Source organism: Maylandia zebra, linkage group LG15 (assembly GCF_041146795.1).
Source record: "Maylandia zebra isolate NMK-2024a linkage group LG15, Mzebra_GT3a, whole genome shotgun sequence".
Lineage (NCBI taxonomy): Eukaryota > Metazoa > Chordata > Actinopteri > Cichliformes > Cichlidae > Maylandia > Maylandia zebra.
In genome coordinates, this window is record NC_135181.1 from 6,625,655 (window position 1) to 6,650,109 (window position 24,455).

Genomic DNA, 24,455 nt, shown 5'->3' on the forward strand with positions numbered 1-24,455 from the left:
AAAATGTTTGAGAACCACTTAACTTAATCTGTAATTAAAGATCTCAAGATGTTTTTATGTTTCAGATGACGCTTTCATCAATCCTCATCTTGCCAAGATTTTTGAGCGTGTGAGACAGAGTGCTGACTTCATGCCAATCAAACAAATGACAGTAAGACTGATAGTTATGCCATTTCCTCAGCAACGTATATTTTATTTAATGATTTAAGTTGTATTACATTGTGATTCCTGCCCCTGGCTCTTTTGAAAGACTTTTTTTTCCAGTGATGCTAAAATCCTACTTGCTCTTGTCTGTCTGCAGAAAGCACTGAATAACGATTTGGGCCCAAACTGGAGGGACAAGCTGGAAATGTTTGAGGAACGCCCTTTTGCGGCAGCGTCCATCGGGCAGGTTCACCTTGCACGGATGAAGGATGGCAGGGAGGTGGCCATGAAAATACAGGTTAGGATAAAAACATGTGACACTGCGTCCTCGTGTTGTCAACACTCGCTTAAACTTGCATGCATACAGGAAACGCATAATCTGATTATCAGATGGATGCGTTTCCTTACAGAGGAACATGTGAGCCAGTTATCTCGTGCTTTTACTGAATAAAATAGATTTATTGCTTTGCTAACTGTTTATACTAAATATGATTGTGTGATCAAATTAAACAAAGTGTTTGAAAGTTTTTCTCTCTGTCTGTTGTCTTCAGTATCCTGGTGTGGCTCAGAGTATCAACAGTGATGTCAACAATTTGATGACGGTGCTGAATATGAGCAATGCTCTGCCTGAAGGTGTGTACACACACACACACACACACACACACACACACACACACACACACACACACACACACAGCATCCTCTTCATCTCCCTGTGTCTGCTTCTCTCTACCTGTTTCTGAGTTACTGTTTCCACGACTAGTCCCAATGTTTTTGTCCTGTTTTGTTTGTGTCTTTAGGTCTGTTTCCAGAGCACCTGATAGATGTCATGAGAAAAGAGCTAGCCCTGGAGTGTGACTATATTAGAGAAGCCCAGTGTGCAAGGAAGTTCAGGTATTATGCAGCAAATGTTGTTGTAATCTGAAAGCCAAGCTTGAGAAATATTTTTTCCTTTAATTAAATTACTAAAGAAAATAATTTTTAGCTCATATGGCCAAAGGATTCGTGAGCTCATGCTATGGCAATTTACAAGAATTGCTTTTCCTGGGGCATTGCTCAGATTTTAGTGATCACCTAATAGGTCTTCACCCAGATTGTGGTCAAATTTGAGGTTCTGAGTGGATTTGAATTTCTACTAATTTAGCAATACACCCGACCAATGAAAAACTTATCGCTTTGTTTCCATATTTCATAAACATATCTTAAATCCTGGATTTCTAAAACTCAGTCTATGTAAACCTGATTAAACCTTTAAGAAATAAAAGGTGTAGGGTCTAGCTGTCATGAATTCACGTGCAGGAATCTGAGCCTAATGCTATATTACACTGGAAATGGGAAATCAGAAATCTTGAATTCTGGGTCATGATCAGCCCCTCAAGTGGAACTTGCCACTTACAAAAGTCTGAGAAGTCCCACCAACCCCAACTGCGTGATTCAAGCAGGATAAATGGCAGTAAAGCTGCAGCAGTTGTATTTGTGACTCTCTAATTCAGCGAGGCACAGAGAACCGACCATGCTGCAGCATTGCATTGTGCTCCAGGTATTGTTAGTGATGGCGCCACCTGGCTTCAGAGCAAAACAGAGCCTGTATTCGTACTCACTGGAACACAGTCACCTCGTGTGTGACAGTCATTCCCAGCTCCAAGGTCTGACTTCCAAGTTAAAAGGAAGGCTGCATTAATCTATGTGCTGGGATAAAGTGGACTGTAGACCTAACTGTCATGCCAGTGACAGCACACTATCGTACTCGACAGAATCCCTGATGCACTGATCGAGTATTTGAGCTCACATCATGGCTCGATTCTCCTTTCTGTTCTTTCTCCGCACTGTGCAGTCTGCTCTCCGTCACCCCTGAAACACTCGGGTTACACAGATATAGTTAGCTTATTCCACCCCCCTTTTTAAATGTCCGTTGCTTGGGTTCAAGGTCAGGCTGACTGTGATTGCTAGCCAGTTTTATATATAGACTTAACACTCTATGTGGAGTGTTGTGTTCTTAAGTTGTATTTCATGTGTTTTTGTATCTGCTCATGTCTGGCTCAGGGAGCTGTTAAAGGACCATCCGTTCTTCTACGTACCAGAGGTGATAGACGAGCTGAGCAGCCGCCATGTTCTCACTACTGAACTCGTTCCTGGATTTCCCCTGGACAAAGCCGAGAGCCTCTCTCAGGAGCTGAAGAACGAGGTACGGATGGTTATGATTACACAAGTTAGTTTGTGCAGAGGGGCTTTCTCAACTGCAGACATTCCTTTCTTAGCGGATCCCAGTTCAGTCAACACACTAAACACCACAAAAAAGCAAAAGCGAGTACAATCTGGCATGTGTTTCTTTTCAGCAGATTGAATGTATACCTTTGTCTTTTCTTTCAGATCTGCCTCAACATCTTGACTCTGTGTGTCAGAGAGCTGTTCGAGTTCAGGTACATGCAGACTGACCCAAACTGGTCCAACTTCTTCTATGATCCACAGGCGCACAGGGTGAGTTTCAGTACAACCTGTTGTGTGTTGTCATGAAGTTTGTTCAGCTGTAAATATAAGTAATATGAAGTTGGCAGTTAATGGGAAATGGTAACTGCCGTGTGCTCCTCTAGGTGGCGCTGTTGGACTTTGGAGCCACGAGAGGATTTGATCAATGTTTCACTGATGTCTACATAGAGGTGAGACCAGGCAGCTGCTATATAATTATCATGAATGGTGATGATGTATGCTCTTTATGGAGCTTCACTAACTTTTTCTGTGTTGATCTTCTGACTGTGGGATGTTAATCTCAGATTGTCAAGCCTTAAATGACTTTAGTAACTCTTAATGCTTCTGCATGCCAAGACTTTTTGAACAATTTCTTTCATTCTCTCAACTTTGGGGGATCAGTTTGGGTTTGGCTCCTTCTGTTTCAACATGATGCTCACCAGTGCCCAAAGCAAGGTGCATACAGACATGGATGAGCGGTATGGAAGAACTTGACTGGCCTCCACAGTCTTGAACTCAACCTGATAAACAACCTTTGGGACGAATTGGAGTGGAGACTGTGAGCCAGGCCTTTTCATTCAACATCATTGTCTGACCTCACAAATCTTTAAAAAAAAAAAAAAAAAAAAATCAGAAATCCCATAAACACTCTTAAAGCCTTCCCAGAAGAGTTGAAGCTGTTATAGCTGCAAAGGAGCCAACATCATATTAAAACGTATGGATTAAGAATGGACTGTCACTCAAGTTCATATGCATGTGGAGACAGATGAGCGAATCCTTTTGGCAGTACAGTGCAGGTGCAGCTGTAATATTTCTAGCAGTAATCCAGAGACGAGACAACATAAAGCTCCAGTAGTTGTAAACCCTGAGGGGAGATGTACGTCTTAGTTTTTTCGCTGATGTTGACATTTTGTAACTCACACTTGTACTCATTTACCTCTGATGATTGGTGAACTCGATCTTAATGCCAAATCAGAAGGTGTTAAAAGACCCTAATTATTCATGGCAACCCAAATCCTCGCAAGAGATTCGAATCTAAATTTGAATGAAGAAAAAGAGAGTGACATGTGCGACCTGTGTGTGTCCTGTGCAGATAATCCGTTCAGCTGCCATGGGCAACAGGGAGGGAGTACTAAAGAAATCTATCGAGATGAAGTTCCTGACCGGTTACGAGTCCAAGGTAATGATCTCTGAGCTTTTTCTGCCTGCTCTGCTTTACAAATGATGGCTTTGTCACTGTGGAGTAGCCATAAACAAGTAAATGAGAGTTGTAAAAGTGCGCAAACATAATGTGTTAAGCATGTGTTTTGGTTTATTAAATTTTTTTGTTCTTTTGTTTTTTTACGTGTGTTGTCCAGGCAATGGTGAATGCCCACGTGGATGCAGTGATGATCCTCGGCGAGGCTTTTGCCTCCTCGGTGCCCTTCGACTTCGGTTCCCAGTCCACCACCGAGAGGATCCACAACCTCATCCCCGTGATGCTCAAACACCGGCTCACCCCGCCCCCGGAGGAGACATACTCGCTCCACCGTAAGATGGGCGGCTCGTTCCTCATCTGCTCCCGGTTGAATGCTCAGCTGCAGTGCAGGGAGATGTTCGAAATGTCGTATCAGAAGTACTGGGAAGGCCGCACGCCACCGTCTGACTCGGCATAAAACCAATCTGTGTTTGGAATTATGATGGACTGGATGGGGGGGAAGGGGGCCAACAGAAAAGTGCCCATAGATACCAAAACGGAGGAAGGAAACTGTCGTCGAGCGCCAGCGTGTTGGGCATCCAATGAAAAGACCCGCATACATATCAACACCCATCATTTTTGGTTTGAAAGAGGGAGCAGCAACATGGTGTGCGTGTTGCGTTTAAGGCCAGAAGAAAAAAAGCTGTAAGAGACAAGAGTGAAGGAGAGAAGCAGCCTTGTTTTAGGTGTAAACTGAGTGTAAAAAGGTTGAATTTGCATCTCTTGATGATTTCACGATGATTCTTGCATCTTATGTTGCTGTGTTTTGTTGAGCTTTGGGATACACTGTAAAGTTTGCTCTTTACCGTAAATGTCACAACATTGCATTGCGTTAACTAAGCTTTCATTTTAGGCCAGAATAACAATGCAGGTATTTCTGCTTCTTTTTTAAAAAAAAACAAACACATTTAATTAGATATTATGGCTATAAATAATAGGTATTGGTCTAAAAGCAGACTGCAGATAATTACAGTCTTTTTTTTTTATAAAATAAAAATAGAGATGATGAGAATTATTCAAGCATTTTGTTTAGTTTAGTTTTTTTTTTTTTTTAAAGGGGGTGACAAAGTGATATTTCTCAGCACTTACACACAAGAATGTGTGACTTTAGCATATGTATATGTAGTATACAGGATCTTGTGTATTAATGCAGCCAGACAGTACTAAATGATGTTGTTTATAGCTTGTAGCTTCTAAGGGAAATTGTTTTGGGCATGAGATTAAGTCAAGCTTAATTCACAGGAGGATGAAAGTCTCTAATTTAAATAGGTTCTGTCCTCTTTTTGGGTTTTAAACAGTGTTCATATGGACTAACTAGCCAAGTTAGCATCATTGTTGCTCAAAATTTAAATTCTGTCAGACATAATTCAGATTTCCTGAATCTGAATTGTTTTTTTTCCTTATTTTCAGTCAGAAACTAACAAACCACATGGATCCATGTTGCTCTCTGCTTAGAAATGAATGTTTCCCAGAAGAAACAGGTCATAGCTCACACATCAAACACTGGACCTGAATGTTCACAAACTACCTGGATGGGAAGCGCTCGTCCTGATAACGCACAAGATCAGCTTGTGGGCTTGGCTCGCTCCCACAAGTCGGTAATCTCTCCACGCCTCCTTGGGTGAAAAATCCTCCTAACTGGTGTGTGACTGTGAAAGTTCTCTGTGATCTGCTGTGTGAATACTGTTATGATGATATGATGATATGGTGTGAAAATGGGGGGGGGGGAGAAAAAAAACAAGGTGCCTGATGTTTCTAGCAGATGGTTTGTAGCTAGAAATCTCTACTTTATATTTCATATTAAGCATCACTGAGCAGAGGGTTTCAATTTTGTAATCGAAATGCATTCTTAACTGAACGTTGTAATAAAATATATGAAAAGAGTAAATGTTTGAGCTACTCTGGTCGGGGTGTCTCTGTGTGGGTTTATGTGTGTGTGTGTGGTCCCTGCTTTACGTTATCACTGTTACCCAGGCATATGTGTGTATAACCCAGATTTTGATGTGTGCTGGCCCCTCGGTTAGGTTGTAATCTGTTTTTAAAAGAGAAAACGAGTGAAAACACAGTAGAGGGAGAGAGGTCATCTTCCTTATTTAGCTACGTCTTGGCCAGCAGTGGAGGAACTGGCACAGAGCCTGGGAAATGAGAAGGCACGCTGAAATATTCAGACGATGTGAACCCGCACACTTAAAATATCCGAGCAAATAAATCATGCTGTTACCTGCGCACAGGGAGGTGAGTTGCTTTGGGGCGAGTGGGCGTCGATAGACACACTCTTTGTGATACTTTTTGTTTGGAGAAACCCAAACCTATTGCAAGTAATTTCAGTTAACCAGTGCTTTCATCTTTCAGTGTGAAGTGCATGAAGAACCTGATGTAATTCACTAAATATCCAGCACACGGCGCTGCCGTGTTCTCCCACAGCGACTTGACAGGTCAGCCGCTGGAGTAGAAACAACATCCTGATGAGAAAACAAAACATAAGCAGCCTGAAGCCAGACGGATAATTATATGGAACTCAGCTGGCTGCAGGTACAATATTGCTTTATTAAAAATATCCGGTGTGCAGAGGCGGGAGAGATTACACACAGCAGCAGTGATTAAATCAGGCGCATGTACTTGACACTGAATGCTGTGTGTGTGTGTGCATGAGAGATTCATATAAATGCACACATGAAAGGTCATAAATTATACCTCTGACCCTGAAGCATGTATTTATTGTGTGTTAGAAAATAGTCAAACTAATTATACAACAATTAAGTATTGGTATGGAAAGCTTGATCAGGGTTTTATTTTATTAAATCTAGTCAAATACAGTCTGCTTGTATAAACAGTACTGTGCAAAAGTCTTGAGCTACCCTTTGTTTCTGCACGTTTTGCTAAGAAAAAGGAAAATGGTTACAGTGATATAATGAAAACTAAGACCTGTTGACACTGACTTTCAGTCCAGTTCTTGTGTAATCTGGAATACCTCAGCCTTTCTCCCTGTTTCCCTTTCTTGACGGTGGCTTCCTGATTGCCACCTTTCCACTGAGGCCATTTTGGATCAACAGTAGATGGATCAACTAGTGGTCCAGTTCATCGCTCGGGCCCTGTACCAGATACCAGCTTCCTCAAGGACACACTGCATGGCATGCCGAGATATATAAGTTTTTAGCTAACAGCTCTCTGAGAACTGCCTTGTTAGTGCAAAAAGGCTATTTTATCCCCATCAAAGGGTGTTATTTTTGACGTTTTTCGTGGATTTTTCAGGTTCTGTCCAGAGGAAAAAAATACCTTCAGTAAGCCTAAAAACTATTGCTCGAGATCACTTTAAAAATGAAAAGAAATGTTAAAAAATTAGGAGTGCCTCAAGGCTTTCACACAATACTGTATAATAATGTTAGAAAATCTATCTGAACATCCTGTCTATCAAACTCAAAATACTTTTTAGAACTACTTTATAAACCCTGGCTGTGTGGCAGTTTGTTAAGACGGGCATCCAGCATCCATGTTTGGATTAAGACGTTTTTCTAGCCCACGTAGGTGCTGTGCTTCATCCCAGTGCCATGAATGTCTGTACTGACACTCCAACTTGCTGAGCTGAAAGAGATTTGTCTCAACTGTGGCTGTGTTTACATGACACAGAGGATGGTGGGCGTGTTAGTAGGATGCCGTGGAAGAGACATCTGGTCAGAAAAAGCAAGGGGTAAGAAATCCTTATTTGGTGACCAAAATCAAGCCTGTGTACAATCAAAAAGCCAAACTGCTCTTACTGCACAGCCTTTACCAGTTTTCTTCAGCGTGTTTTTGCACCAGGTTTGTCCTCGTAAGTGTGGAGAAGGTCAATGACACATTTATTTATTTATTTTTAGCAACATGGGAGTTAATTTTTATGAAGTAATCAAGACCTGCACATCTCAGCCTCTAAATCAGATAAACTCTAAATTACCTCATATTTGGTAAACACATTTTAACTCCTGGCCCACAAACAGCAAATCTGATCTCAAGTGGGCTGGACCAGGAAAAATAATTATAATAACCTGAACAGATGATGACCAACCAAAGATACCTTTAAAAAGCGCAATTTCAACAATAATTAATTATTTAATTTTTAGTAACATTGCTAGAGCACCCCCCTTTTGGTCTGCCAAAATGCTCCCACACTGCCTAAATAATATTGAGGTCCGGTCTCAGGGGAGGCCTATCCACGACCAATAGTCATGTGTCATGATGTGTGTGTTTGAGATCATTGTCATGCTAAAAAGGTTTCCAGATGGTATTGCAGTGGTTCCAGAGGCGTAATTTCCAGTGGGGTTTGGGGGGTTATGACCCCCCGCCCCCAATAATCAGACCCAAACAATATACCCCCCCCCCCCCCCCCGCCCCCCAATAATCAGACCCAAACAATATACCGCCCCCCAATAAAATTATGAATTATCTTGCATAAATAGGCTGTTGATTTTCTTTACTCATTTCAGTTATTACCAGCAAAATGGTTGCATGTTTAATCATCTGGGAATTTACCCAGATTAGTTGGTGCCTGTCTTATGCTTGAATGATTCATAGTTCAATGGTAAATGGTTTAACAATCAAACATAAAGATGAAAATGGTAAGGTACAAGGCTGGACTGAGAATAAGTGGGAGAGAAAATAAGTCTGGAGAACTATTGCTCAAGACCAGCAGTTCTTGAGCCACTGGTCTTAAAAATGACAAGACAGTCTGGGGGCAAAATATACAGAAATACAGGGTTGCTCAAGACTTTTGCACATTACTGCAGTTTCTGGATGAAACAGACTTTCAACAATCAAGTTTATACTGGAGATAAATGTCAAACATGTCACGGTCTGCAACCAGCAGACGTGTTCAAAAATACGAGTCAAATGAAAGTCCATCCACAAATGATTTATTTACATAAAAATGTAAAGCATAAATGCTGCTTTATGGTTTCCAGATGAAAAACAGAGACTGCAGCTATTAAACCAGATTGAATGCAGGTGAGACACTCCACAAATATGAAACACCTTTAATTTAGAGGATGAATAACCAAGAAGTCTTTCTGTTAGGTTAGTAGGAAGCAGTTAATAAATGTGCAAGAAGTCATTGTAGTTAATGACTGAGGCATATATTGATTCAACAAAGCACGCACCATACAGTTACAAGTTTCCCATATTTGGACTAAAATGACTTTTAATTGCAAGACTTTTATATCTTTTGCCTCAAACTGCTTAATACCGACGCAGCAAAGCCACAAAAATAAGCCACAATCATAAATTATGCAAGTGGTCATTTGACACCAAAGGTTCATGCAGGAAAAAAAATACTGTTCCACAATTTAAAAAAAGCACAACATCTATTTAATGTTCCCCCTTAAACACACTAAAGAAACACAAAAAAAAACCAAGATTGTGACAAAATTGTTTCATATTTAGATCTATGAAAAGAAACTCCAGCACCACACATACAGAAACACATGTGAGAGAACATCAGTCCGTTGTAAGGCATAAGATATCATCACCATTACAGACATCATTACCATCATCATCATTATCATTACCTCTATGTTCACACACTAACACTGTACGACATGTGCACATTTAAAACATAAAAATATTGGTGTTCTCAACTAAAATACAGAAATCTTCCTAAAAGGCATTTGTCTAAAATAACGAATATCATAAAAAAAACTCAAAGTGATTTATCAGCATTACAAAGTATGGGGTAAAAATCACATGAATGAATGAATTTGTATTATTACGAGTCCACTTTTCTATTTCATATGTCATAAGAAATGATTCGCGTACCTGTATTTAAAACGCTCTGAGGAGCATTTTTACTGTTTTCAGCAGCAAACAAATTCCACTGTTAAAATACAGTAAAGTGCTGTTGGTGAGATTTGCTATTGTTTAAACTCTAGTCAGTAGACTAGTCACAACCACTTCATTAGGTACACCTTGCTAGTAATGGGTTGGATCCACGTCTGCCTTCAGAACTGCCTTATCTGTTCGTGGCACAAATGCAACAAGTTGCTGGAAACATTTCTCAGAGATTTTGGTCCATGTTGACATGATAGCATCACATAGTTGCTGTGGATTTGTTGGCTGAATCTCCTGTCCCATCACATCCCAAAGGCGTCCTATTGGATTGAGATCCGATGACTGTGGAGGTCATTTGAACTCACTGTCATGTTCAAAAATCGATGACCTCGGCTTTGTGAGTTATTCTGATGGAAGTAGCCATCAGAAGACGGGTACACTGTGGCCACTGTGGAGGCTGTGGTCTTTAAACAATGCTCAGTTGGTACTCAGCAGCCTAAATCTTTTAAAAAAGGCAGGATGGATTCATGCTTTTATGTTGCTTATGCCAAATTCTGACCCTACCATCTGCATTTTGCTGCCGAAATTGAGACTCATCAGACAAGGCAACATTTTTCCAATCTCCTAATGTCCAATTTTGATGAGCCAGTGTGAGCTCTAGTTTCAGTTTCTTGTTTATAGCAGACATGAGTGGCATGAGTGCTGTGGCCCATGTGCGTTAAGGTGTAGTGCATTCAGAGAAGGTTATTTGAGTTAGTGTTGCCTTCCTATCAGTTTGGCCATTGAAATCTGGCCATTCTCTGATCTTGATCTTGATCTTGACCATGTCTGCATGCCTAAATGGACAGAGTTGCTGCCATGTGAGGTAAACCTAATGAAATGGCCAGTGAGTGATTGAGCTTTACAGTGTAACACTGCAGCTGTTTATTTGCTATTGTAAGGTCGTTTTATCATTTCTATCGTAATCTCTATAAGCTGTCTATTAATGTAAAACACATCCTGAAGCAACACTGACCTTGCACCACTCAGTTAAGTGATTGTTGTTGCAGTCAGTACCATTAACAGCTACACTGAAGACAAATGTCGGGCTGATTCATCGCTTTAAGAGTCTTTATTGTGGTGGCCCGCTCCCAGCTAAACCCTACCACTGCTCTCAGTCACACATCAACGAGAAACCAAACTTCACACCCACAAGAATCAGGTCTAAACATAAAATAGCTGATGGTGATTTAAACGTAAGCATTTTCAGTCCCTTAAGTCCTGGCTCTTGCCAAAGAAAAATCAGCACTCTATTATAACTTAAAAAATGTACACTAGCCGGCCATTAATGTTCTTCCCCGAAGGTATCTGCATTTAAAGTCTTAGTGATCAGGGAAAGAAATAGGGTATAAATGAACCTGATTTTATTAATTATTTCCTGCCAACACACTTAATAATTTTGATCTAGTACACTGTTTTTCATTGTCATTTACTATATTTTTATTTTTTATAGCCTTTTTGACTTGTTATACTCTTGGGTATTTTTTTAAGGGAAATAGGGCAATGATGTGGTGCATGAGAAAGCTGATGGGGTATCATGGGAAAGGCTTTATTTGGCTCAACAATTCCACCGCAACTTACAGAGTGATGCACATTTCTCCCCCTTTTAGCTTCAGGACCACTTACACAGCTGAACCACATTCTTCAGTCTCCCTCTTGAATATTGCACATTATCCATCACACAAACGCACCACTTACGTTTGGCTGCATGTGACACGAAACAGTGAATTAATCAGCTTTAAATGTTTCTGATCTGATTGTTTCAAAAAGGGAGCTCGGAGTTTCTAATGGGAGGAGCTGGCGGCTTCCACCGACTCTCATCAATTAACAAACAATAGCTGTTCGAACATGGGCCTGTAACTTTATCTTCATCATAATGTGACAGACAGTGTGTCTTCCAGAGTGATTAATAGTGGGAGCTGATATTTTGAGACTGTTAATTAGATACAGTGCAGGAATAATGTGCTATATCCCTTTGGCACTGATTTACACATTTAAGAGGTATGAAAACTCAAATCAAATATTCATCAGGAAGAATGAATCATTTTTAACTCGGTTTTTCTCAGGTTTTTTTAGGCTCACTCACATCATGTGACCAGCAAAAAAACATATTAGCTTTATTAGCAAGGATAAGATAATCGCCTGGTTGCAGATTTTCAATCCATTGTCATGAGTTTTTACTCAGAGTTGAGTGAATATCGCGTAGCATGGTGTTGTATTTTAACCATGACATGCTCCACAGGAAGACGTGTGTTTCACAGCCCGGGCTCATGTGCTGTGATGTTGAGTTTTGGGATTGTTTTGTATGAAGATCGATGGACATACAGCGCTGTGGCTGTTACTGTATATCCTGACATTACATGGAGAAGACTAGCGATTTGATATTATAACAAAACTGTAAGGGAAAGGCCACAATACACTAGAAGCTAAGGCTAAAGGTAGTCTCTGATACAACATTTAAAACATGTGATAAAAAGTCCTGGGGCAGCTCAATCAAGCAGCTCACAAATTTTCCTTTATCCATATTTGGCAATTAAATCAAAGAACAATGAAAAAAATCCAACATCACTTTTATAATTACTCAACAAAGTCAACACATGTAGTTTTTATTCATTATTAATATCATTATTATCCCTTATATTTCTTGTGGCTGTAAATGCTAAGTATAATTTTCGGCAAACGTAAATGTGACCAATCAGCAGCCAGCGATTAAAGATTTCCATGAAGGGCAGCCTCTCGCTTCACTGTTCATTAATGAATCCATTCATCACATCTCGGCCTCTACATGGTGTCAGCTCAAGGTCATTACTAATGAAAAAGTCACCTTTGGGGAGGTCAAAGAGGTCAAGCTGTCCGTGCGACCCACCAGCTAGCATGAGAGCGGCTTCCCTCACACATCCTGAGGAATGCCCTGGTCTCTGCAGCCTGAGGAGGGAGGGAACACAAGGCTCTCTATCATTTGGTGTCCCTGCTATCATTTTTAAAAAGGTTTTTAAATGCCCGCATGCAATTACAAATCATTCATTTTGAACTGTTGACAGCAGTCATGATTTTACTCTTCATTTCATTCAATTTGGCAAAATTGAAAGCGGAACTTGGCAGGACCCTGGTGGGGACTACCACGAGGCATGAGGGGCAAAACTAGGCTGCTTTGAATCCTGTGTTTGTTGGAGATACTTTTGCACAGCTGTTTCTGCATCTTTTTGCCATCACAGGTGGAGGTGAGCTGAACATGCTGGGCTTGGAGATAATAAAGCGCAAATAAGAGTCAATAGAAACAAGAACAGAGCTTCGGCATCAAGATAATGGCATGTGCCTATACTGCACAAGCAAGTTTAATACAGTTAAGCAAATGTACTGTGTTTGTGCAGCACAATACTTCCAAATAGACCTATCACAGAGGTTGGCAAGGTGCAAAGTGTAGTTTGCAGTGTTTTAGGTCTGCCGCACATTTAACCCAGAACTATAAACCAAGCATTATCTCTGCGGGGAGGGAGGAAAGGTAATGCTTATTTCCCCTATAGGAAAAAGCTCCAAATCTCCCCCAAAACCTACAGGATGACGGGGGAAGATGTTGAAACACTGTAAGCAGCAGCAGCAGCAGTGATGGCAGCAGCTTAACTCCTGGAAGAGTCTATGTATGCCCATACCCTCTGCATTAGAATAAGTACTGGCAGATTAGGTGCAGTACTGTGATTACGCGGTGTGTTGGATATATGTTAAAGTGGGAGGAGGGAGTCATGTGAGTGGAGCAGCAGACTTGGGTTTGTCTAACAGAACAAGCATGCAGACTTTGTTTAATGTTGTTATCCATGACAAATAACTCAGAATCCACCAGTTGCCTGGAGTGTGCTTGTTCTAAATGCGTCTAACATTGCTTCATCCCACAGTCCAAAGACATGCATGTTAGCTTCAATCAGCGGTGTCCAAACCCAGGCCTCGAGGGGCGGTGTCCTGCAGGTTTTAGATGTGTCCTTGATCCATCACAGCTGATTTAAATAGCTAACTGACCTCCTCAGCATGTCTTGTAGTTCTCCAGAGGCCTGGTAATGAACTAATCATTTGATTCAGGTGTGTTTACCCAGGGTGAGATCTAAAACCTGCAGGACACCAGCCCTCGAGGCCTGGAGTTGGACAAGCCTGGCTTAAATGGTGTTTCCAAATGGGCAGGCATGGTTATCCAGGGATTTTCCTGGTCCTTCCAGCCCTCCTTACCCTGAAGATGGACAAGCAGTTAAGAAAATGCATGGTTAACTCTGGGAATGAGAACTGAGCATTCTTGTGGAGCTCTTTAATCACACACACCATGGGTAAACTCAGCTCAGTTAGTAAAGCCGTCACTAAGCTTTTAGTCATATTACATGGTGCGATACCATAGTTTCGAATCAGGTATGTCGGATTAAACATGGCTGGATGTGTATGAACATTTACTGAGCTTAGCAGACCAGGCTCCATGACAGCTCAGTCCACTGATGAGCAGGACGTTGTCACACAAATAGAAAGCAGTGAGTTGCCAAACTCTTGCTGCCAAGATCGTGAGAACGTTCCGATTTGTGTTGAAGTCCTTTAAGGGTAACTGTTTGTTTCTGGCTTACAATAACTGTGTTAAATTTAGAAAAAAAAAAAGCTCGCTGTTCGCTATTTCTTTGACTTGCTTCTACATCCTCCGCAGTTTTATTAACTCAGTGGGGGACTGTTGGTTGTAAAAGAAGGGAAAAAAGAGACACCTACCATCAGAAACTTTCGTGAAGGAGCAGCGTAGAGGGGGAGAAAAGAGACAAGAGACGGTTAGTGAGAACACGTTTCACTGTTTTTAAGGTGATGTGTGAAGCTGACAGCACTGATGTAGTTCAAAGAAAACAGTTCAGTATGAACTATGAAACCCTTTTGAGCTACAAATAAACGCAGCAGTTTTGGGGGTAACGTAAACATCCTCACTGTTGAAACAAAATGAGTTTTTATTTTAGTTTAAAAGTTATTGTTTAACAGAATAATCAGTTATTTATCATCTCATATTTATTAAATATTATAATCAGTATTTTTTTGTACTGGAGCAGTGGTGGCTGACAATGATCATCTGTATGCTTAAGTAGATATTCCAGTAATAACCATAAATCATTTGTAACTTGCAGCATTTCAAATTAATTTAAAGTTTGTCTGTTTTTTTTTTTTTTAACTTATTTTTCTTTAAAAGCAAGGACATTTGGAAGTGAGCTCAAACATCTGAGTGGCAGGGTACATTACATGATCAAATGAACACATTTACAGTAACATGACCCTCATCCACTGGATCGATGGGATGAGAGATGGAGACGGGAACCAGTGAAAACCAAAAACTGAAGAAGAAACTGAGGTGGCGAGGAAGACTGGGGAGCGGGCAGCGAGTGGGAGGAATTATGTGAGAGTGAGCAGGAAGGAGAGGAAGAGAGGAAGCAAAGATATGAGAAGATCAAACAGGAACAATCACTGGATGGAGAAAAAAGGCAGATGGAAGGCGATCAGTGGGAGGGAGATAACACCACGATCATTAGATAGATGGGAAAAAAAGAAGAGGGCGGCAGCCATGTATGTGGAGCTGGAGTTATGAAGAGAGAGGAAACTGATCATATACAGCACAGGCTCATTAGAGGGAGAGAGGGAGGAAGCTCACACAGAGACCACATTTTCAGAGGCATTAAATGCATAGAGGAAGAAAGCTGAATCAGCCCATACGAGCATGAACTCTCAAAGCTACCGCGTATTGTGGTAATGAATAACTGAATAACAACTGATCTTCTAAATAAACAGCCGGCATTATTTCAGTCCAACTGGGAAACAGTCATCTTACGCAAACCCGAATATTCAACATGCTACCAGAGAATGATTTTTACAGTAACAGTTGCAGAAGATGTGTGCCCAGAGGCCTGAAAAACAGCGGGGATCAGTGAACAAAAACACACCGGGGGGGGGGGGGGGGGGGGGGCGCTCACTCCCACACACACACAATTACTGTACCTCGCGCACAACAAACACGCACGTTCTCGCAGGCGTGTGCGAATCGATACACTCTGGTGGCGCAGGCAGGCAGCAATTAGGCTACCTCACATAAGGACACTTACAGGGCTGTGGATAATTCAAAGGCTGCACTGAGACAATGGTGACTCTTGTGCGTGTGTGTGTGTGTGTGTGTGTGTGCACTTGTTCATGCATCAGTGCCTAAGGAGAGGCTGAGTTCCTGACAGAGAGGGTGGTAAAATTACCCAACCTTTTCATGTCTGTTCTCTGCATCTTTCTTTCTTTCATGTTTCTGCACGATTTATGTAAAATCCTTTGAACAACTTTGTAATCCAGAGCCACTGATTGCATCCCTTTGCAACACAGGCCTTGAAGGATAATGCTGCTATTATCCTGCTTTATTTTATTTTATTTTATTTTATTTTTTTCACCAATAAAAACCACAGAAAAGACCCAAACCAGCAACAAATCTCACCGAGCGCCCTGGTTTCCAGCTGATCATACAATTCTTTAAAAATGGGTCGTAATTATGTTATTTCATTTTTCGGCTCTGCCACGTCTTGAGGATGCAATATTTAGCTTTGATATTTCCTAAGTGAAATAAAATAAGTTCTGCTTTAACAGCAGCAGGTCAGTGTTAAATAACTAAAGATAATTTACTGGAGGGCATTTAGTGCAAACAGAGTAATTTTTGGAGCACATGGGAGGGCTTTGGCTGCCATCAGCGATGGCTGATTTGGGCCAGACCGGTGAAACTCCCCTTTCTGTCAGTGTAAATAAATTTAACTACACATTTAACCCATGAAATAACTCAATATAAGGAAAAGAAGTGTAATTTCAACAGTATGTCTGAGTTTTTTGACATGACAAAGAAATGTTTCGTATTGAATGAAAGAAATCTGTGCTTAAATGGTAAGAACAAAATCTGTTAAATTACAGGAAAAAGTTCCAGTAGCTCATTGCCCAGATTGTCCTGTAATTTTAAACAAAAGTTTCTGTTAATCCACAGATGATCCACAGAAAAACACAAATCAAAATTTATGCTAATTTATTTTAACCATTCAGAGGGCCAGATCGGACTCTTTACTGGGCCAATTCTGGTCCCTGGACCTTATGTTTTGCTTGCTGAAACTAACTTTAAAAGTGCATGTGACACATGTGGAGAAAAGAAAGCAAAGGGGAAGACAAACACAGACACTAGTAGCTGCTACTGACTTGCCAGGATGACCATGTCCATTCCCCAGAAGATGCTCATGATCCATCCGACCATGATAACAGCTGTGAGGATCTGAATCAGGGCTGCTGCTACGTTGAGCCAGAATACACAGCAAACACCTCGCTCTGAGATCAGCTCACTGCGAGCGCCGCACAGCACTGTGAACGCTGAGATGAAGGTGCCTGTGGGAAAAACACCACAAGTCATACTGTTACCAAAAACAATCCAAGAAGTTATTGTTTTAACAGTTCTGATGTACTTTGCTATCAAATATCTCTGCGATGTTTATAGTCCGACATGATAAAAACCTTTGAGGAGTTTTCCATTCTGGTTAATCTCCAGCGAGGCCAAAACAGACTCCGGATGAAATGAACCAGAAAGGGGTTTTTTTATTGTTTCAAATAGAAACATCACACAGGTAAATTGCACTTACACAACTTAGTGCTTTGAGACAAATGCGGATATATTGAATGCAATAAGCCTTCAACAAAATCATGTGGAGTAATTTGTAGATAGCTATTCAGGGCATGAGTACACTTAAAGGACCTTAAATGTACATGAATGTGCAAAAGTCTTGAGTCACCCCTAATTTTTTAACATTTTAGTTCTGAAGAGCCAGATTGTTTTGTTACTTTTTAAGGGGTCTCAAGCAATAGTTCTCCAGACTTTCTGAAGGTCTTTCAAAGGTTTTCTTTGGACATTGGCTGCTTTTCCACTCATTTCCAGGAAAGTCCTGAACAATCTATGCAAGAATGCCAAAACATGACACAATTGGACAGATATAAAATAGATAATTCTGTACCAACAAGCTGATTCCCAAAGAATCAGAAATTTTCTCAGTGGAAGTTTAGCTCTCAAGAAGCTAACCTAAAGAAGGAAAACTGGAAGTATCAGTCATGGACTGACCTCCCCAGAAACCGGACCTCAACATTAGTGAAGCAGTGTGTGATCATCCAGGAAAACAGCTTTGAATGTCCTTCAAGAAGCCTGGAGAATTATTCCTGAAGACTTCTTAAAGAAATTACATCAAAGCTTGTCTAAGAGACTTCAGGTTGTGTTGAAGGTCGTTAGATCTGTGCAAACGAGGGGTGATATAAGACTTTTTTGCAGTACTGTATTTACAAAATGTTATGGTAATCCATCAAAGAATTACAGTCTGCTACAGTAGTGAACCAGAACGTCTCTCTTTATTGGTTTGAAACACACAATCACGGTCATGGACAGTAAATGCTGCATTTCTTCTCAGCACTGCATCTGTACTTAATCCCTGAAGAGAGATATGAAAGATTTTCTGTGACTGCAGCTGTCAGTCGTAACATTACTCCCCGCCAGAGATGGGCAGTAACGCGTTACTGTAATCTGATTACTTTTTTCAGGTAAGGGATTACTATTGCAAAAACGGTAATTAGATTACCGTTACTTTCCCTTAGGAACGCTGCGTTACTGCGTTACTAAAACCGTGATTTTTTGCGAGAATGTCTCATGACAGTGACGTAAGCGAGTGCGACGTTCGTGACAACAGCTGTGTGCAGATCAACAATGGATCATATATCGAGTGCGGGAGAGAGTATGAGCGTGCAGCGTTTAAAGCGTGGAAGTACTGACCTTACTTTGAGTTTGATTCCATAAAAAGTGACAAAAACATTAGTGTCCGTTGCGCGTGGGAAGAAAACTTCTTTTTACAGCGAAAAAAACCCCCTGAACTTCCAAGCAAGCACCGAGTGCGCAACCACGTAATGGGAAACTCACAGAGAAACACAAAAAAAAGAATTATTTTATGTTCTGGAATGTGCAGAAAATAAGTTTAAATGTTAAACAAATTTCTTCCAGTCAGAGAATGTTGCATATAATTAAATCTTTGCTTGATGCATAAAGTTAAAAGATTAAAACTAATAAAACAAGTTTTAAAAAGAGACTTTTCCATTTGATTACATTTTGTATGCTGGATTATGTAGAAAAAGTAGAATTGGGCTGAAAGATCTATTGCTTTATTACCTATTCAGGTTGTAAATCATGTTTTTAAAAAGTAACTAAGTAACTAAGTAATTAATTACTTTTGAAAATAAGTAATGAGTAAAGTAATGGGATTACTTTTTTGGGGTAGTAATCGGTAATTAGTTACTGATTACTTTTTTCAAGTAACTTGACCAACACTGCTTCCCGCTGTACTGCATCAGGTCCAATATGAACAAAAGAAGGAACTTATAAGCCTTGAACTTAAATCAGTGTCATAAGAAACACTTAAAATGTGAAAAATCATCTTTTTGTTTTAGTTTCAGGACCCTTGTCCCATCCCAATTAAGAAAGCAAAATCACCGTAAACAATGATTTTGTAAAGGTGAACAGGTGTGAAATGTGTGTGTTTAGTTAGTTTGTTTGTTTGCTTGTTTTAATCAATTTTAAATCATGCTTTTTATTTGTTTTTGTTTCTAATGTCTCTGTAAAGCACTTTGAATCACCTTGTTGTTGAATTGTGCTATACAAATAAATTTGCCTTGCCTTGCCTTGCCTAAAGCCTGTTTGGGGTTTGTTTGTTGTTTTTTTAAATTCAAGTACAACAATAGTTGTTATCTTAATATTTATTCAAACTTTCAGAAATGAAAAGTGGTAGATTACTGTTAACAAAAGAAATTTGACTCACTGCTACTGTGTAGCAGTAGCAGTGAGTCAAATGATTGAGCTTAAATGTGCAGTCACCCCCTCAGAGGCCCATTCTGGGCTAAGAAAAACCAGCACTTCATTTTATGCATTCAGTTTTGTTTTTTTATTATTATTATAGGAGCAGTTGAGAGCTGCCCAATTTCTAAGATGTTAAAAGCACTAATAGTATTAATATAACGTAGTAAAAGTAGTAAAACACTTATTAAAACAGATTTATTTACTTGTTTACTCTCAGTACTTCGTCAGATCTCTGTATACAGTAAAGATGTGCATGGAAATAAAAGCAGCTGTATAAGGTGATACAACCAGTCACACCTGAAGAGCAAAATGTTTCTCTCTGCCGCAGAGAAATAACTGAAGCTAGACTAAAGAAGCTGTTCTCTATGTTTTGTTTTGGGGTGTTTTTTCTGTGTCTAAGAGAGAGAGTCAGTACTTAAGGTTTTCCCGGTGGCAGGTACCTGGCCATTGCAGCGATGTCTCTATGCCCTGGAGAAAAAGCACATATACTGGCTGTTTGTAATAGAGCTGAAACAGGATTATCTCAATGTTCAACTCTTATCTGTCTGAATTAAGTCCAGTCGCACTCCTTATTCTGCTATCTGAAAGCCTGGAGACCATCCCCTGCACAGTAAATGCTCTGTGTGAAACTGTATGCACGAGTTTGAGCATCCACGTATACAACTCTGGAAACCTTCTGGGTCCAGTTTTTCAATGAGTGCATAAAAACTAAAATCAAAAAATAAACCTATAAACAGAAGACAAATTCCATTCTTGTGACATTTGCAGAATATAAATGCTCAGATTAAATCATTTTGCAGACTTGTGGATTTCAGACCCACAGTGTTTAAAGTAAAGATGCTGCAGATGTCATATTTTAATTAGGTCATATTTACTCACAAGTTCTTGTTGAGCTTAAAATAGCTGATAGTATAGTATTTTCTCAAAGTCACAACACCAAAGAACCTTTTTAAGACCTAAAAAAGCCTAAATTGTTCAAACAATCAGCTGACGCTCCGGCTTGCTCTCCGCAGGCTTTTTGTAAAGACTAAATACTGTGAATATTGCATGCGACATAAGAAATGCCTGGTGGGCGTTGTGTGCATCATGGCCTTGGCCCTTCCCTTTCTGCCAGCTCCATTTCTTGTCACATTGGTGAATTTCAAATAACACAGCAAGCAGAACAGGTGGGGGGAGGGAGGAGCAGGCTCTGCCAGGCTCTGCCAGGCTGCCGGCTGTGTGTGCTTTTTTTTTCTAAGTAGAAAGGAAAGGCCAGCTCATGTATAAGTTAGTTTCTCACTTTTTTCTCTGTTTCATTTTCTTTTTCTCTCTCTCTCTCTCTCTGCTTCAAAATTTCCATCCAGTGTCAGTCTCTTTCATTAACTATGCATTTGGAGACAGTTGTATCGTGGTGAATCTTTCAACAGAAGCACTGCCAGATTGTCCGAGCACATCTGATGAATCTGAATGACATAAAATGTAATATTTACTCTCACAAGGCTTATACTTGACTGTCACAGAAAAGTAAGATAAGTAAGTATATAAATTGGTGGAAAGGAAGAGATGAACCCTCATATTTTCTTTGCTCATTTCAAAGCCTCGAGCAGAAAGAGCAACAGCGGGCTAAAATGAGAGTCCATCCAGGACCGACGTGGTCTGATCAGGAGCAGAAATTTTCAGGTCACAGAGGCCACACCCACCAGCAGATGCTCTGGCTGCCTTAGGTGCTGCCCACCTCCAGACATTAGCTGTGATTGACAGCCAGCTGGTAGCTGAATGGTTACGCATCACTTCCGTCAGAGTTTTGGCATGCACAGAAGGATTTCTATGGTCTGTTTAGTTTTACTTCTTCTGCATGACTTCCAACGTCAGCGGTCTCTGTCAGGTACTGTTCACATGTGTCGCTTTCACTGGATGCATTATTAGGTACACCTTACTAGTACTAGTTTGGACCCTCTTTTACCTTCAAAACCCCTCAATTCTTCAATACTTAGGTAGGCTGTGGCATTTTGACAGGCTGTCAATCTGTCACAGGGCTAACCTGCCATGACAGCACAAATCAAGGCTGATCAGACCAAGCAGCCTTTATTGTTCAGTTGTAGCCTTAGTTTCCTGTTCTTTTCTGACAGGAGTAGTGTGGTCTTCTGCTGCAGTCGCCATCTCTTTCCTGGTTCGACATGTTGTGCATTCAAAAAAACAAAAAAAAAAAACAAAAAAAACAATTTGGAGTATTTGTTTGGCTCAGCACACCAAAACCTACAAGTTCATTCTTCGAAATTAAGAAATATTTGAATCTGAGAAAGCAGGATAATGAAGGATAACTGAATGTAAAACCAAAACAGTCAACTGAAAGATACTAAAATGCTATAAGAACTGCAGAGTTGGGCTCTTCGAATTTATCAGTGTGTCACTTTGTCAAATAAAACCACATTGATTAAATAAGTTTAAATTAAGTCAAATTATTAAGTCAAATTATCATTTTGGCATTAATGATCACTTGCCAAGTGAATATTACCATGAATCCGTCTAATAAGAGGATTTTGCATAGGGAAAAAATTATATAACTTTAAATATATTTCCAAAATTATTATATGTTGGATTAATTCTTAGATCAAAACTATCAAAACAGTAAATTGATCAGTGGAGAGCATTTTAGTCAGCATGTAATCAAAGAGCACAGAGCTAACTATAAGGAAAATACTCCGCTAAATAATTGCAGCTGGGCAAAACCTGAACAAATATATGTGCTTAACAATATACTTTGCTTAACAATATACGTTGAGCTGATGCAATAATAAAGTCAGAATAAATCTTTCAGTTTTTTGCTAGAGAAATCCAACAATCCTCTAGGTGCGAAAAGCTCTTGGCTTCGTTGTATGTCGCATGTGGGATATTGTGAGTACGTACATGCGTGTTTGTGTCTATGTGTGTCAGTAGATATTACCCAGACTAATTACTATAATTACACAGAGAACTCTACAAAGCACCCACTGGTAGTGTGGGAGGTTAATGATGGAGTGTAAGAGTGTCAAGACAGCAAGAGAAGCAGACATAAAGGGAGAGAGAAAACAGGAAGGAAGAGAAAGGACCAGAAAACAACGGAGGATGTGAACTGTAAAGCTGTGTTGATTAGATGAAATGGTACTTGCATACCAACTCAAAGTAACCAGTAATCAGGTGTATCACTTAAGTATCGAGGTACTCCACCTTTAAGGCCAGTCCACCTTAAAGCTGACAGGTGGAAAGGGAAAAGCTCCCCCTTTACATAGATGTGAAACTCCTCCTTCCATTGACTATAGTTTGCAAGTCTTAGATAAAGTTTTGTTGTTGTTTTTAAAAAAAAATTAAATATTGAGGGAAAAGAGAGAAAGAAAGATCATCAGGTAGTTCAAATCTAAAGAAAAAAAATGCATTCAGCATTTTCTTGTGAAAAAATGTGCCTTAAAATTACAATTTGTTAAATCTCACCACTCGATCTCAGTAGATTGCAGTCAACTCTCCTGTACTGGGTTTCATGGGTAGCTGGTGTACGTATTTTTTTACTCTGAAGGAGGCCGTAAAACTTTGTTGAAGGAGTTTGATACAAGTCAGTAACTTATATCACAGTGATATTGAGGTGACCTGCTGAGGATATACTGAACCTCTCTGTCAGTAAGTGCTACAGTTTTTGCCACTATTAGCTGCTCTTATCCTCTTTTACCTGCTGTTAGCCTCTGTTAGGTGCTCTTAGGCTCTTTTATCTTTTGTTAGCCTCCGTTAGCTGATCATAGCCTGTTTTACCTGTTGTTAGCCCCTGTTAGGTGCTCATTGCCTTTGTTTGCTGCTCTTATCCTCTTTTACGTGTTGTTAGCCTCTGTTAATTGTTATTAGCTTATGTTAGCTGCTCTTAGTCTCTTTTACTTGCTCATAGCCTCTGTTAGCTGCTTATAGCTTCTGTTAGCTGCTCTTAGCCTCTTTTATCTGTTGTTAGCCTCTGTTAGCTGCTTATTGCCTCTGCTGCTCTTATCCTCTTTTACCTGCGGTTCTCTAAAGTAGATAAAACATTGCTAGACCTGAAGAGTTAGCAAACTATCATTCAGTGTAATTAAACTGTCTATCAGAGAGTAAGTGTGCTTTTTATGACACTCAAGCTTAACATTAGCTCTTGGAATGTTAGTTTATAACCAGTGTTAGTGTAACATGATACAAAGAAACATGTTACAGTAATCGCATAATATTTTTCAGTAACAGTTACAATTTATGTGGTTACTCGTGTTATAAGGGTTCTTCAGTTATCTGCAGGCTGGGTGGATAGAAAGAAAACATATTAATAAAAAACGTCTAAACAATTAGACATGAATCAATGTATATTTCTGTGTACAATATTCTTTTTCTTTCTATCAAATGACCTCAAACAATGGTGAAGTAGGCTGACTTAATCCCTAACTAAAAGTACCATATATTTATTTATTTTGTAAATAAGAGCAGTTGTGCACTGAACACACTGTTATGTCACCCACGTGTTAGACCAGTGACAACTGATTCATTTTGTGCACTGACTTTTAGATACCACACGATTTTTAAAATAGTTGCTGCTGATTGGGTAACACTTCTGACAAAACCACCAAAGGAAAAACAAACATACTTCATAGACAGTTGCACAGTCTTTCAGTGAAATGTTTTTCAGCCTGCAGCCATTTGCAACGCATTTTTAGGCTGAACCTGCCCCTGACTTTTAAGGAGTATCACCTCACTGGACATATTGCTTTTGTTACTCAGCGCATCTTTGCCAGTGTTGCTTTTAAACTCAAAAGTCACGGGTTATAACAAAACTATGGATAACATTCCCTCCCTTGCAGAGTAGCTAGCCACCTACTACTAAAGAACTTCAAGCAGCTTTACATGTTTTTGTGTTTGCAGCCAGTA

At 40.0% G+C, this 24,455-nt stretch overlaps 2 protein-coding genes across 5 annotated transcripts in view; one reads left to right on the forward strand and one right to left on the reverse strand.

The window, feature by feature from the left end:
* coq8aa (coenzyme Q8A, genome duplicate a) overlaps positions 1 to 5,751 on the forward strand; it is a 36,190-nt gene extending 30,439 nt beyond the window's left edge. For all 3 annotated transcript variants that reach the window (XM_004542027.4, XM_004542029.6, XM_004542028.6), the window contains exons 9-17: positions 66 to 151; positions 302 to 442; positions 696 to 777; positions 945 to 1,038; positions 2,188 to 2,329; positions 2,515 to 2,622; positions 2,736 to 2,801; positions 3,704 to 3,790; positions 3,969 to 5,751. In XM_004542027.4, coding sequence (XP_004542084.1) covers positions 66 to 151; positions 302 to 442; positions 696 to 777; positions 945 to 1,038; positions 2,188 to 2,329; positions 2,515 to 2,622; positions 2,736 to 2,801; positions 3,704 to 3,790; positions 3,969 to 4,265 — 1,103 coding nt within the window. In that variant the 3' untranslated portion in view covers positions 4,266 to 5,751. The remainder of the gene's footprint in view (positions 1 to 65; positions 152 to 301; positions 443 to 695; positions 778 to 944; positions 1,039 to 2,187; positions 2,330 to 2,514; positions 2,623 to 2,735; positions 2,802 to 3,703; positions 3,791 to 3,968) is intronic.
* Positions 1 to 24,455, reverse strand: part of stum (stum, mechanosensory transduction mediator homolog) — a 57,210-nt gene that overhangs the window by 28,312 nt on the left and 4,443 nt on the right. Inside the window, exons 2-3 of one of the 2 annotated variants that reach the window (XM_076873763.1) lie at positions 16,892 to 17,074; positions 8,712 to 12,607 (exon numbers count right to left, since the gene is read on the reverse strand). In XM_076873763.1, coding sequence (XP_076729878.1) covers positions 12,573 to 12,607; positions 16,892 to 17,074 — 218 coding nt within the window. In that variant the 3' untranslated portion in view covers positions 8,712 to 12,572. Of the gene's footprint in view, positions 1 to 8,711; positions 12,608 to 16,891; positions 17,075 to 24,455 lie in introns of those variants that run through there. The other variant, XM_076873764.1, reaches the window with a different exon arrangement.